Source organism: Channa argus, chromosome 6 (genome assembly GCF_033026475.1).
Source record: "Channa argus isolate prfri chromosome 6, Channa argus male v1.0, whole genome shotgun sequence".
NCBI lineage: Eukaryota > Metazoa > Chordata > Actinopteri > Anabantiformes > Channidae > Channa > Channa argus.
In genome coordinates this window covers 17865539-17880098 of record NC_090202.1, presented here as the reverse complement: position 1 = coordinate 17880098, position 14560 = coordinate 17865539, and the positions used below count along the sequence as shown (strand labels likewise).

Genomic DNA, 14560 nt, shown 5'->3' with positions numbered 1-14560 from the left:
TCAGACTTACCTCAGCCATTCTGAGCAACTGCAGCACTTCTCTTTCTTCCACATCCTTTCCTACTTTCTACATTTAGAAAATTACTTCCCTCTCACTTGCTTTTAATGTCTTTTTGCCTTTTAACAGGATCAAACAGGAAAGGCAAGTCAGATGGCAAATCGTGTCGAAACAGAACAGGTCATTCCAGTGCAATCACACACACTCACAGAACCTGACTGTCAGCCATCGGGGGGGGGAGACTATCTAACTTTCCTTTGGCTGTTAACATTATACACAGTGTGAGTCACTACAAAATGTTTAATTGTACAATGCACACAAAAACAAACATGCACACGCACACACACACACCAAGTTTTCTTACATACTATGGCCATTTCCTATGCTCTGTCTCCACCCCACTCTGTCCTTGCATCTTCCTCCGTCACACTATTCTCCCTTACAGCACCCAAGAACCTCTTCTGTGTCCTTCTTTTCCCCCTCCTGTCCAGTGACTTAATCCTTAATTATTCTCCCGATAATATTCATCCATCCTATGCACATGCTGCACATCAACTAAATCTTCCCCCTCTCACTTTGTCTCCAAACTGTCTTACCGGCACAGTCCCTCTAATATACTCATTCCTAATGCTGTCCATTTTTGTCAGTTCTAAATAAAATTTACATTTATGGCTTTTAACAGTAATTTGTCATTTTTGAATGATATGAAGGTCTTGCTCTGGCAGTATTCGATCAACGAACGCTGAAAGTGGCTCCCTCTTCCAGGAGCCATCATCTATTTCCTGTATATCATTCTGCTAATCTGCTTTCCTGGAAAATGTGTCCTTTCTTTTATCATGCTGTGGGAAAAATAAAAAATTCTTCAGCTGCAGAGCTGTGTGATGCAGTGTGAGTAATGAATGTCTAAAAACATCACATATAGGTATTAAAATACATTTTCTTTATGTGCAGCACAACTATATGTTGCTACATGAATGCAGTGTAACCACAACTGAAAGAACTTTTACAGTCTGATGGATTTCATTTGTGTCTGTATTCGGTTTTGCTCTGATATTTTTTTCAATTTGCCAAGTCACAGCTTTAGCTAAAGTTTCTTTTAAGTACACAGTTTGATTGAACTAAACAATATGTGTTCAGGGAAGCATTAACCTAAGATAAATCTTTTCCTACTGCTGGTTATAAATCTGCACCACAAGAAAATTCAACCGCAGTAATGCATCCACTCTACATCATACCGACTTGCAAATAAAATTAGTTTTAGGAGGGGAAAGAAAAATAATCAACAATAAGTTCATCCACAATCTTAACTGCTTGTTCTGTTTTTGGTCAAAGTGCTGAAGCCGATCTGGGGCGGCGGTAGCTCAGTTGGTAGGGCAGGTTTACATGGATCACAAGGCCAGCGGTTCAATCACCAGTCCCGGCTACATGTTGAAGTGTCATTGGCCAAGACACTGAACCCCAAGTTGCTCCCAGTGGGTCAGGTGAGCACTTTGCATGTCAGCCACTGCCACTGATGTGTGTGAATGAGAATCAACATTTTAAAGGACTGTGGATAAAAGCACTATATAAGTGGTTATTTACCATTTTCCAATCTGGGCGAAAAACAGGATACACCATGGACAGGTCACCCATCTATCTTAGGGCTATCTTAGACAGACAACTAATAACATCAATGAGCTGTTTAGAGTCACCATCTATCCTACAGTAAGTGTCTTTGGACTGTGGAAGGACACAACCACAGGCAGAACATGCACAGAAAGCCTCAGCAGACCTGGTCTCAAAGCTTAAAAACAGATTTAAGGTGTTGCAAACTGTACAATCTGCTGTGATAGTCAAGACAGCAATGGCCACTTAGTTTGCTCACAGCTAGAGTAGAAAACCTGTTTGTTTTGTTTTTTAAAGTAGAGATGTGCCCCATAACTTATGTGAGGTGCTGCTGATGGGAATGCCACTTCTAGAGGTTGTTGAGAGGAGCTCACCATTCTAACCAATCAGAGTTCAGACCCTGTGCATTAGATCTTGACGTGCTTTGACACAGTCAGTATTGTCAGTATTTATGACCTGGGTGGATTTACCTTGAGCCTCATGCCACAGCTAGCTTGGTTACCAATAGTTTCATATTGTAGCTTTAACCCAAGTAAAGTTTTTGAGAGAATACAAGTACGGCAACAGAATGAGTAAAGATAAAAACAAAACTATGGGTGAAATACACAATTTAACAAGAGTAACTACAGACATCACTTGTAAGTTTTGGCAATTAAATATAGTTTTCTCTCTGCCTTTAAAGGCAACTCAAAAATGTCACGATTTATCTCAAGCAGACGCCAAAAAGAGGATTATATCACTCCAATCCTGAAGGAGCAGTCACAGCAAACCTGGGAGGAGTAATATTTACATAGTGATGTCCCTAAAATTCTACCCTGAGAGCTTTCTGGAAATAAATTATACACAATGTTACTTGAAAAGAGGCTTTCCTGACATGAATTCTGAATAATCACCTTAATCAACACAAAAAAAACAACAAAAATCATTCAGGGTTTCCAAACTTCTTATTTAACTAATGTCAGGCAGTGGAACAACATACATTTGTGATTACATGGAAATAAATTCAAAATTTACATTTATTAAACCCAATCTAGTGAAGGGAGGGTCAATAATAATAATACAATAAAAAATGTTTCATACATGTACAGCAATGTCAGCACTTTTTAAAAACATTGCTTTGCTTTCAATTATTAATTGAATTACAATTTTTTAAAATTACAAACTGTATTAATTTATATGTCGTGAACTTTAAGCTGGAATGACACTGCAGTTTGGCACTGCCTCAGCTTTGCTTGCTAAGCAGATTCCTAAGGGAGAATATTCAGAATCAATAAATTCAAAAGGGAAAATATTTTAAAGAAACCATTAGTAATTAAACATTTATCTAAACATTTGTGTTTACTGACATAAATGGCCTATAACACGGGCCATTAATGTGTCTGTGTGTTTGCGTGTGTGTGTGTGTGTGTGTGTGTGTGGGTATGTGTGTCCTACCTTCATGCTGGGTGGAGCAGTGCGGGGCGGTGAGGGGGGACATTCTCCCATAGGGACATTAGATATGTTCAGCAGCTCCTGTTTCCTATAGGAAAGATGAGAAGTGAGGAATGAAATCACTTGATATACTGATATTTGTGACCAAAAAAGGTCCCACAGTTGATCAGCAGCTCATACACTTTCACAGTGATTTGATTAGACTGATAATGAATAATCCATTCTTTATATAGGTGTTTAGGTATGGGACAATGTCACAACCACTGCTTGACACTATTTTCACAAAAATATATAAATACAAAAAAGAAAAATCAACAGAAAGTTTCATTATGTATTCAAACTGTCTCACATCAGCACACTAAGCAGCAAAGCCTTTCTTTCTTCAGTGTGCTAAAGTCCTTTGATTTCTTGGCTAGTTATTTTAACGTTTCACCAACATATTACCAACAGGTGTGCCATATGCCCTGAACTGCTTCTGTCCTGATGTTCAAACATGAGGCAGCATGTGCGCTGATTTAATTATATTTATTAAGAATGAACACCTTCTGCTTCTCTACTGATTCAAACAACTCTCTGCCAAGTGGCTATGCAGCTCCAAAAGGTGTCACATGAGTGGAAAGGAATCTCATTTTAGTTCATATTTATTATTTTTCTCTTTTCTCACATCATCCTGGTGTCTCACTTTGAGGAAATAAGATGTACATAAGTAAATAATGCAAATAAGGAAACAAGGAGGAACATAAGAGATAACCATATTATTTTACTGATAATAGTTATTTTCCTTAAGAAACTGAAATGAGAATTGCTGAAATACCTTGGTCTGTCTAAAAACCAAAAGTGCACTGCATGAGGAGACATAAATAAGACTAATTTAGCCAGCAACTTGACAGCTAACTAATGACCCTATGGCACAACTAAACATACTGCTCAATAATGAGTCTTAAGGTCTATATTTAGAATCACCAGTATTATGGCAACAGGATCACATCATTTTTAGTATCATGCTGTTTTTGTAGATGATGGATAGGGAATCCAATACGCCTGCATAATCAAGACCAAGACCCATTAACTTACTCAAAGTCAACGGCTTTTTGCTTGTCGCCACAGCGGAACGTGTCCCACACTTTGATTTGGCCGGAGCTTTTACGTCGGATGCCCTCCCTGCCGCAACCCTCCCATTTTGTCTGGGCTCAGAACTGGCACCAAGGTCGTCCTTGCTGGCTGGGCAGGGCCACACATTGTGGGGTGGGTTCAATCCTTTGGCCTTCTGTATCCCAACTCAAAGCTCTACCACTGAGCCACCAGGCCCCAGAAAAAAAAGTTGTTTTGACTTTTATGCAGCTAAATCTAAAGCTTTAAAGTGAGCTGGGAAGCCTGCTGGAGTCATGTAGTAAATTATCAGATGTCTCTCTGGAGTCTCAGTGGCTGTCAAAGAGACTTCAAAAAGGCCTCTGGGACTGGCGGCCTCTTTTCCAATTTTATGTTTTATGAATCTACATGATCTCAGGTGTTAAAGGTTGACAGCTGGAGGATTTACCCCAGAAAGTTTAAGTTTATTTGGATACAATCCAACTTTTCTGTGTTTCTGCAAACAACCTGAAATGTGATGGACTCATATGCCAAATGTGAACAACATTCTTTTACTTTCAGTACATTACTTTCTACTTGCAGAGAGCACTTTAAATTAAATTTTGGATCTATCCTACCTCAACATCAACCAAACTATTCCAGTATTATTTTTTGCCATAAACAAACTGCATGGGAGGTTCTATTATGGTTCTGCATGTACTGTGCCGTATACACACTGAAGCACTTTTTATTTGTATGCAGCTAAATTCCTATCTAAATTTTAAAAACAGAACATGTATTAGGTTTAATAATGCCTGGATGTCCATCATAAAATCCTACATTCTGTTTGCTCTACAGCTAGACCAAAGGATTCATTAGTAACTTAGAGCAGAAAGCTGTAACTGATCACGTCAGATTTAGTGGATGGACAGACACAATGAGAGTTATAATTGAGTGTTTATGTGAAATGAATAGCCCCCTTCTTTCCGTTTATTAGCTGGAACTGTAATAGCTTGTTCTCACATGTACGTACCTGTGTCAAGTGGTTGTGAACTGCAGACACTCAACTGCACACAACATAAAAATATCAAATAGTTAGCTTGAAGAAGTAACAGTTTGCTGATGTAGTCAACCCAACACAAATAAGAGAAAAAAAAAGGTTTCCTCTGTGAACATTGCTCTTTGACAAAGACATAGTCTCTAAATTTCTGCTAAGGTGCACAGACACCCAAACAAAAGTGGAAAGTCACAGCTGAAACATGCCAGACTACCCTTTAGCCATTTCAGAGCCAAATCCTATTCAGCTCTGCCCAGGTTTTTTTTCCACAGGCCCAGGATTCACACAATGAACCACTGTCTCCCTGTGTATGTAATGCTGCAGTATGTTACCTCACAGTAGCTATGGGTGGACAGCATTTGAATGATCATGAGGCAGATTGGGAGAGTTTATACAACTGGACTTTGTTCATTGTTCTCTCACAAAGTGAGAGAACTTCAGCCTCCAGGTGAGACACCAGCGTGTATTTTCGACCACTGACCTGTGAAAAGTTAAAAGCTGGTTCAGACCTCTATTCCTGGGGGGGTTCCACACACTGTGTCTCTACACAGATGTACCCATTCAAAGTGTTATACTTCTTTAGTGCTGGCTTGTGTCGACACAAGGACAACCTACCTCACCAAACCTTTGCGCAGAGCTTTTGCAGAGGAAATGTGTGTATGTGTGTGTGTGTGTCTGTGTGTAAGAGAGAGAGAGAAAGAGAGGAAAAGATGGGAGGAGTTGGTGTCCTTGCTGTCTGGACCTGTATCTGTGGTGATAAAACAACAGCTAAGCCACAGCGACTGATTCCTACCCAGGAATGGATGAATGGAGAGAGAGCATATACTGGGACCACCAGAGGAAGGCAGATAAAAAAACAATTCAGGCAGAGGTCATGGAGAAAGCGAATCAGAGTTCAGAAATAGAGTTATATAAGATGTGCAGTCAAGACTCTTAAGAAGGTGTTTAATTGCATAACTGCAACATCAAACAGCCTCATACCTCCAGGAATTAAAAAAGCCACACACACCAAGGCTGTGCCCTTTATATAGTGGGGATGAATATGAAAGGGTGGAGATGATGGTAGGGTGTAGTTCATTTGTATCTCCTCATAGATTAGCCCTGGTATGTGCCACCCATGAGTCACAGATAGTTGTTTTGTTGAAAAAGAAATGGTCATTAAAAAACCTGGAACAACACTTACTTTCCATTTTTTCTGAAGGGAATTTTGATGAATCCATCCAATCAGTAGAGTTTATTTGTCATAACCACAGTTTTCAACCATATCATAGTTGACTTGCAATGGTGTTAAATGAATTCCATAATGTGTATTAACACAAAGAAGAGCAGGGTCTCTTGTTTTCAATTTCTGAAAGAAAGACTCTGTGTAATTCATTTTAGCCGTGACTTAATGTATAAAATGGTGACTTTTATTTATGGTATTGATCAAGTGGCACCTGGGCTATGAAATGAAATCACAAGGTCAAATTGCATTCGATCTTCTGGCTCTGAGCTGATACAAACAAGGGTTGGCAGAAATTCCCTAGTGATCTAAAGTGCAACACCCACCACCAAATTACATTATTTAATTGACAGCAAATACAGGCTGTGAGGACCATACAGCAGCTGTGTTTGTTAGTGTGACTCTCTCTGGCCCGGTGCCCCAGAGTTACCTCTGAAAAATTTATTTATCCATATTATACTGTAGGCTCATGCTTTAAAGGCAAAGATGTAGTTGTCTTTCGATGAATTTCCTCTAAGTGGACAAATAAAGTGTGAGTTAATTGAAGCCTTTGTGACCTGGAGCTAAGATTAAGTGGTTGTAAACCTGCTGGGCAAAAATAGGGCAGCCCATGCTCCATATCTACAGCTAAAGTAGTACAAGATGTACCTTTCTTGTACACAAGCATGTCTGTGGTGCTGCTTGCATTTGGCTGGTGCTGATTATGTTTGAGTCATCAATAATTACATCTACGGTCATCATGTTTATCTAATGATGCCAGTAATGTGTGTGTTGTGTATGTGTTTGTGTGTTTGTGAGACAGACAAAAGGAGGGAGAGACTGTAATACATCTGTTCTTTCATGTATTGATTACACCCTTGAGATAAGATTAGGCCAGTAGGACATCAGGCACAAGCATGGGCACAGAGAAGAAACAAGTATGCGAGAAAGAGAATGGAAAAAAAGAGAAAGAACACCTCTTTACACTCACATGATACACTCATCACAGGAAGAGGAAACAGAAGGGAGAAATCAGGAAATTTGGTTGGTGAAGGATGTAGATACTAATAAAGGCATGAAGGACAGAGACATCAGGGAAAGCTTGATGTGCAGGTCTTGGTTTGAAGCCTCCCCTTAAGGCGTTACTGTGCACACGTTTCCAATTGGATATGAAACTTGATAAGCCTTATCCTCATGCCGATTTGTCAATTAGACAATGGATGGTTTCTCTAATTATTTAATAAAAATGTAACTGGAAGCAAAGAAAATGAGAAAGATGAAGGCTGTAGAGACAGAGCACCGGGGTAAAGGAACGTAGGACGGTTGGCTGTATACATCAACCTTTACGTATATTAAAGAAGACTAAGAATAAAGAATCAGATCAAGCTGCAGATACCGGTGCAAAATCATATATTAAACTGGATAGTCACAGATCTGATAACAATTTAAATGGACTGATGATACAGGAGGTGTGAGGGAAATGTGATACCTGCCTATTATTAACTAAAGTTAAGTAAGCTGGGACACTATGAACACATCATACAGGTACAATAAGTAGTATTTAATGAATAGTGAAAATGATTGACTCTGCAGGTGAGTCTAGATTTGCAAACATTAACTGTTCTTAAAGCAGGAAAGAGCAGAGACATTTTGCTGCCAATGAAATAAGAAGTTACTGTAAAAACCCACAGGCAAAAATGGTAGCAGCTTTTATCTTTCTGCAAGACTGAAGCTACATAATGTCACAGTGTAAGGTACTTCACAGAGCTGGCATATCTCTTTCAGAGTTCTCAAAGCCGCAATTGAAACCACTATCACCACTACAATCACATTTTCTTTCTCTCTTTCCTCTATTTGTCCCTCAATTGTCTATAACAGCATGTCTGCTACAGAATCAGCTCCACATAGAGAAAAGAAATGGATGTAGAAGTCAGTCAGCTGTCCAGCAGAAGAGTACAGGCATCCCAGATATGTGAGAGGTCAGGGGAGTAATAATTAGGAGGCAACTGTGCTCCGAGTCACCGGCTGTTTCCTGTGGGACATCAGTCCTCACCCTCTCGCTGTCTCTCTACTTCTCTCTCTCTCTATCACTGTGATATGAATAGAAACATGGACGACAGCAGACAGGAGTTACAACTGTCCAGTCAGACAAGCTGAAACGCTGACAATAAAGGTGAATAATTAGGGGGTGATGAGGAGGAGAAGAGCAGCATGTCTCTGGTGAGAGGACACATCACTGCTTTAATAAATTAATACATTCTTTTCATTTAGTGGTTCTGCTAATAGAGTTGAAGAAAGCAGATTTGTGTGTCTGTGTGTGTCTGTGTGTATGTTCAGACACTATTTTAACACATTATACAAAGATGTATTGACCCACTGTCACACACACACTTTTTCACACACGCTTATCACTTATCACTGTCACAACATCTTTATGTGATAGACTATGTTGACAAGTATGCATCAAAAGTGGTTTTAAGGGTTTGTTTACTCCAATTCTATGAATGCTTTATTATTATATTTATACATGTTATGTTATCTTATTCTACACACACAGTCATAAAGAGTTTTGTTTTTTTAAAACCACAGCAAGAAAAATTGTATTTAATAGCATGAATCCCCCAATTTCCCAAACCACTTTATTAAACCCACTCAATCTGAACATCTATCAAGTTAAGTTCTCCGCAGTTGGGTAATAAAAGAAGGAATCAGTTCCCTCTGATCTCTCATCCTTTCAGTCTTTCATTTTGTCTTTTGGTAATGTGGCCCTCTTCTCCTCTGCTCTTTCAGTTAGTTCTGTAATTAATCCAACTCTTAGACAAAACTGACACCGCTGAAGGCCTCGCCTTCTCCACACACAGTCCCACTGTAGGAAACTATGTGTATGTGAGGGTCACTTTGCTTCTTCCCAAGAAACCAGGTTGATTATGCTGCATTACACTACAGGATATTCTAATGGGTCACTGTAATATTTTACACTTAAACAATAACTTTTAAGTTCACAAAACAGCATCTCTATTTGTTTGAGACTAGATTTATTATCAATACCAAAGAAAATAACTGTTAGCTAGTTTGTATATGCAGCTTTTGTCTTACCCTCAAAACATTAGTGTTGTTTCCTATCTTGGTGCACAAATGTTGTCAAGAGACCTTTGGAGATTTTACTTTTATTTACATCCCAACAGCAGGGAGACACTAACAAATACCATGTGCTTGTTTCTTTGTCTGCCAGGGTGCTTTAAAGAACTTTTGTGTTTAAAAGAAGAAAATGTGCCATGTTAATTGTTTTTTTAAATTGCACTCAAAGATGTTGTTCTTAGAAATGTGCCACTCTCCTTCTTACTTTCATTGCTTTTTTGCAGCCAAGCCGACTGGGGCATTTTCAAAATGCAAAAATGTGTATGTTTAACTGAATCATTATAAGCACTGGATAATTTAAATAAATTAATAAAACTAATTTAAATATATATTCAATGTTTTTTACAGGGACCTTGTTCAATATTAAACATAAATGTTTCCATCTGATGCATTGCACTATAAGAAGCTTGAAGCTAATTTTCATTTGCAGTCCCCAGTTTTTGTGAGTGAACAATTCCTTTTTGGTTGAGTAGGTCTTTGAATTCAGTGTGTGCATCAAGTGTGGATATAAAACTTGATAAGAGGAGAGGTTTTTGCCTTTTGGCACAGTACTGCATTGCAGTAAAAAAAAATAGCTTGTCTAACATCACTACTCCCTCTGTCATATCACTGGAAATACCATAAATCTTATTTAAGCCTATTCAATTTCTGGGAACCACTTCCTCTTTATCAGTGCTTGATCTCACCCAGTCTCACAGACTTGATGTGAAAGAAAACAAAATAGAGTCAGGAACCTGCCAGATGACATTGAATAACTATCTTCTCAACCAGCTCCACCACTTTAGACTGACTGACAACCACACTAGAGCAGAAAGGTTCTGAAGAAAAGGAGATAGATATGAAGACAGAGACGACAAGGAGACAGAATTAATGGACGTCAGACAGATCATTGAAAGGGAGAAGGCCACAGAGCTAGGTACGGTGCGAGACAATAAATGAATGTGCAGACTAAAAATAGCCGTCTCAATCCCCAGCGCAGAGCTGGGTAAATAGGGCTGTCCAAAGTGGGTCTCTGGACACTTGTTATAGACAATGGCATCTCACCTATTACACCCCGAGACAAGGCTGACTGTCACATGCACATGTACACAAACACAGACATATTTGTACAAACAGAGGCAAGATGCCACACAAATCACAGTCTATTAATCACAAAATGAGTGAAATGTACAATAGGAAGAAAATGGACTTTAAGGATCAGCTTAAAGACAAAACAAAATGAATGGAAATATGAGTGAGTCGTGAATGAAAAGTGTCTGTGTAAAACAGCAAGAGGAGGAAAACAACTTCAGTACAAGGCAAAAGTTGGGTGAAGTGGTCAGGGAAAAAAATGACTGTTCTTGGACACATCAGCTAGACAAAGAAACAAAACATAAGCAAACAAACTACTTTCAATCAATTTTAGTTCATCAATTTCCCAGCACAGGCGCAGCAAAAGCCACAACACAACCAAATGTTTTCCCATGAATCAATCTCTTTATTACAAGAAAACAAAGTTCCTATCATGAGATAATGAGATAATTATTCTGTTATTATGCGATAACGGCACAAAATAATATGATATCATCAATGGCTGTTCTTGGTTTCTCTATATATCTTTGTTATCACATTTCCAGAATCAGAAACACAACATCAGGAATAGACTAAACAGTGTTAAACCATTATGCTGCTGACAACTATGCTTTGTAAATTTACAGGTAATAAAACGTAATAGTTATTTTAGAAATAAACCTGTTTCAGAATTGGCTCAGTCAAAAGCTTTTTTCTACAGGACCTGAATGTTTGCTAACATTAGTGGCTTAGTCCTGCTCTTTACTAGGTTAGGGGAAAAATATTCTACGCATATAGTAATCATAAATCATAGTCACACAACAGATTGCTGAGATGGTTTGTGTTGTGATTATGGGTGTGTCTCCATGTCCTTTTACTCCTCTGGACAACGGCCTGTCGTTGGCTGACTCCATGTTCCAGACGGTTATTCCTGAATGTCTTTTAGCTGTGACCAGATGTGGTTGTATGGTCTCGTCTGAGTTATTCTGTTACAACCATTCAAAGATCATCGCTACTGAGGGAAATAGCAGAATAAGCCATATGGTATATGATCTAATCCTGAGAAGACGAGCTTCACCATTACTAATTATGTTTGTTCCACTCACCGTTTACATGTTTTACATTATGCCCTATAAGAGAGGAATTAACAAATATCACTGAGCAGATAATTATTTAATAGGCCAGTAAGTACTGTTTGATTAAATTTTTTAACAAGGGGCCTCAACTGTTGTGACACTGCCAAATCAAATCAATCTATCTTGCCCAAAGGGAAACTTAATGAGCAGACAGCTTTTAAAACATCAGAACAAAACCAATCAAACAACTGGGACAATGGCAGAAAACTAGGGGATCCTAATAAATGATTTAAGCAACTATGAGAAAATAAAAGAATCTTATCCGATTTGGGATGACAGTGCAAATTCATTCATGAAAACTGTAATACCACAGAGCAACATGAAGTCAAAAGGTCAGCAATAGAAACATACACAGGGTTTTCTATGTTCAAAATATGGATGGACAACCCTTCATCCATGTACTCTTCCTAGGAGAGACCTGAAGGGAAAAACTCATGAACTCACCTCACTCTTATCACATTAACAAGCTCATTCTTTTTGCCTGTGTAAAGATTTCCATGCCAGACATCACTGAACAAAAGATGAGATGAACAAGCTTGTATAAAATAGACATCAAAGCAGGAAAAACAATTTAATATCCACAGGATGAAAAGATGCTTTTTCACTTTCTGAAAATCTCCATTGATTTTTAGAACTGTTTCTTGTCCACAACAGCGCTCATCCAGCTTGACTTCCTCTCCCTTAATTACAGCCATTGCAGCAGCAGAAGACGACTTTTTAAAATCAATACTCATGTTCTTAGTTTTATGCTACATTTAGCAAGATGAAGAACTTGTCACACCATGACAGGGTCATCTAAGTCCTCCTCCACAGGCCAGTGATTTTTTCCCCACCCCACCCAGGTAGGCTGACTCTTAACTAAATCATCAGCACATTTTATTATGTGTCTGTTCTAATCATTACTTTGCCAGTGGTTCCTATTAAAAAATTACACATGTAAGGTGAGGAAGACCTTGTGAGAAATCTGAAGAGGAATCCAATTCAAAGGGAGACGTTTCAGTCAATGTGACCTGCTAGATTAAAGAAATAACATTTCTACATTTTGACAAGTTAGTTCAGCTTAGCACAGCATAAAGACTGGCTACCCTTGGCCTGTTGTCACTCTCAGATTACAGCTACTTAACACATTTTATGTTTTTAAATTTAAGTTAAAAAATAATAAAAATAAATAATTACAAAACAGTAATAGTTAGTGCTACTGCTTCACAGCTAGAACGTCTCAGCTCCCAGGTTGAATCCCTGGCCTTTCTCTGTGGAGTATGTTCTCCCTGTGCTTGCTAAATTACCCATATGTGTGAATGGTTGTCTGTCTGTGTATGTCTCTCTGTGTTGGTCCTGAGATAGACTGGTGACCTGTCCAGGGTGTACCCCATCTCTCGCCCAGTGACAGCTGGGATGAGTAAACTCATTGTTGGTTGTGTCTGTCTTCTCATCTAACACTTCCCTTAAAGTGCATACATGTATTTAAAACTTAATCAGCTGTAGAAGAGATTTCCACGTTCTCTAAGTCATTTAATTTTGATATGGAAGTGAAGTCTCTGTGAAGCCTGGCATCGGAAAACTTGACATTCACTGGCTTTTTCTCGAACCCCAAGTTGCTCCCGGTAGGTCAGCAAGGTGAGCACCTTGCATGTCAGGCACCATCATTGGTGAGTGTGTGTGAATGAGAAGCAACATTGGAAAGTGCTTTGGATTAAAGCTTTATACAAGTGGCCATATACCATTCACAATTTACCATCTCCAAATTAAAATACACTAAATAATTTCCACCAATCAGGGTTTTATGCAAATTACTACAAACGTCCTTGAAATATTTAAAATGTAGATGATGTTTATTTTTTGTGATTTTTACAAATTATTTTCACCTTTATAAAAGCTTTGTGGAAAACTGACTAAAAACATGTCAACATATCAACATATTAACATGTATCCCAATAAATGTATTTGTTTTATTGTAGGTTTTATGTAAAAGTGTGATACCACATTAAAACTTTACATTCATAAGCTGTTCATACACAAACATAAACCTCTCCCTATCCAATCTGTAAGCAACTAGAACTGATTTTGTCTTTTATTGTAAAGCATCTGCTTGAGACCTGCTGTTGTAGCCACTGGAACTGAACCTTAATTTACATAGCGAATGAGGTTAGCAGTTTGTTTCTACATCTGGACACAGATTTACAGTGAATCAGTTTAATACACTGAGCTACTACCTGTCATTTTATCTGAGTCTCAAACCTCCAATTTAAAATGAAGGTGCTGCTTTTTCCTGTGCCATTATTGTGTATAGCTCGTGTATCAACAGAAGCTAATGTACCACCACCAAAAATGCTTCATAAATATTGACATTTGCAAAACAAATTCATGTTTAGTTTTTATGTAACTTTGACATTGTACTGACCTTAAAGCATGTCCATAAATACATGGGACATAGCATGCCCTGCTGTTAGATGGTACTGTACATGTTTTCAACTGAGTTATTAAAAGCTTTGGATCTTTGAAGGGTACAACACAGCATGTAAACAGGGCCCCATGTTGTGATTATGGATTAGTTCTCTAAAACACTCTGGCATCATAAATTAGTTTTAGATTTATTTTTTTCTTCACACACACAAACACCCACCAACTGCCAACCACAAACCAACATGGAAATGTAACCATAACCTCACATATGCACTTGTTGGGTAAGGAATCTCAAAACCTGTACATGCTTAGCTACACACACACACACACACAGCAGCTCGAGATAAATAACCTGGGGAGAACGATAATGAATGGAGTGCCCTATAAACATTCAGTTACAAGCAGCAGATCTTGTGCTCCAACTTAATAAAGGCAAAAATACATTATGGGTCTATCAGTGTATAGATAAAGAC

At 38.5% G+C, this 14560-nt stretch overlaps 1 protein-coding gene across 10 annotated transcripts in view; it reads right to left on the bottom strand.

Annotated features, from left to right (window-relative positions):
• The window catches only part of rap1gap2a (RAP1 GTPase activating protein 2a), a 73347-nt gene that overhangs the window by 19455 nt on the left and 39332 nt on the right, over nt 1-14560 (bottom strand). For 9 of the 10 annotated variants that reach the window (XM_067506420.1, XM_067506418.1, XM_067506419.1 and 6 more), the window contains one exon: nt 3038-3122. In XM_067506420.1, coding sequence (XP_067362521.1) covers nt 3038-3122 — 85 coding nt within the window. Of the gene's footprint in view, nt 1-10; nt 1642-3037; nt 3123-14560 lie in introns of those variants that run through there. The other variant, XM_067506428.1, reaches the window with a different exon arrangement.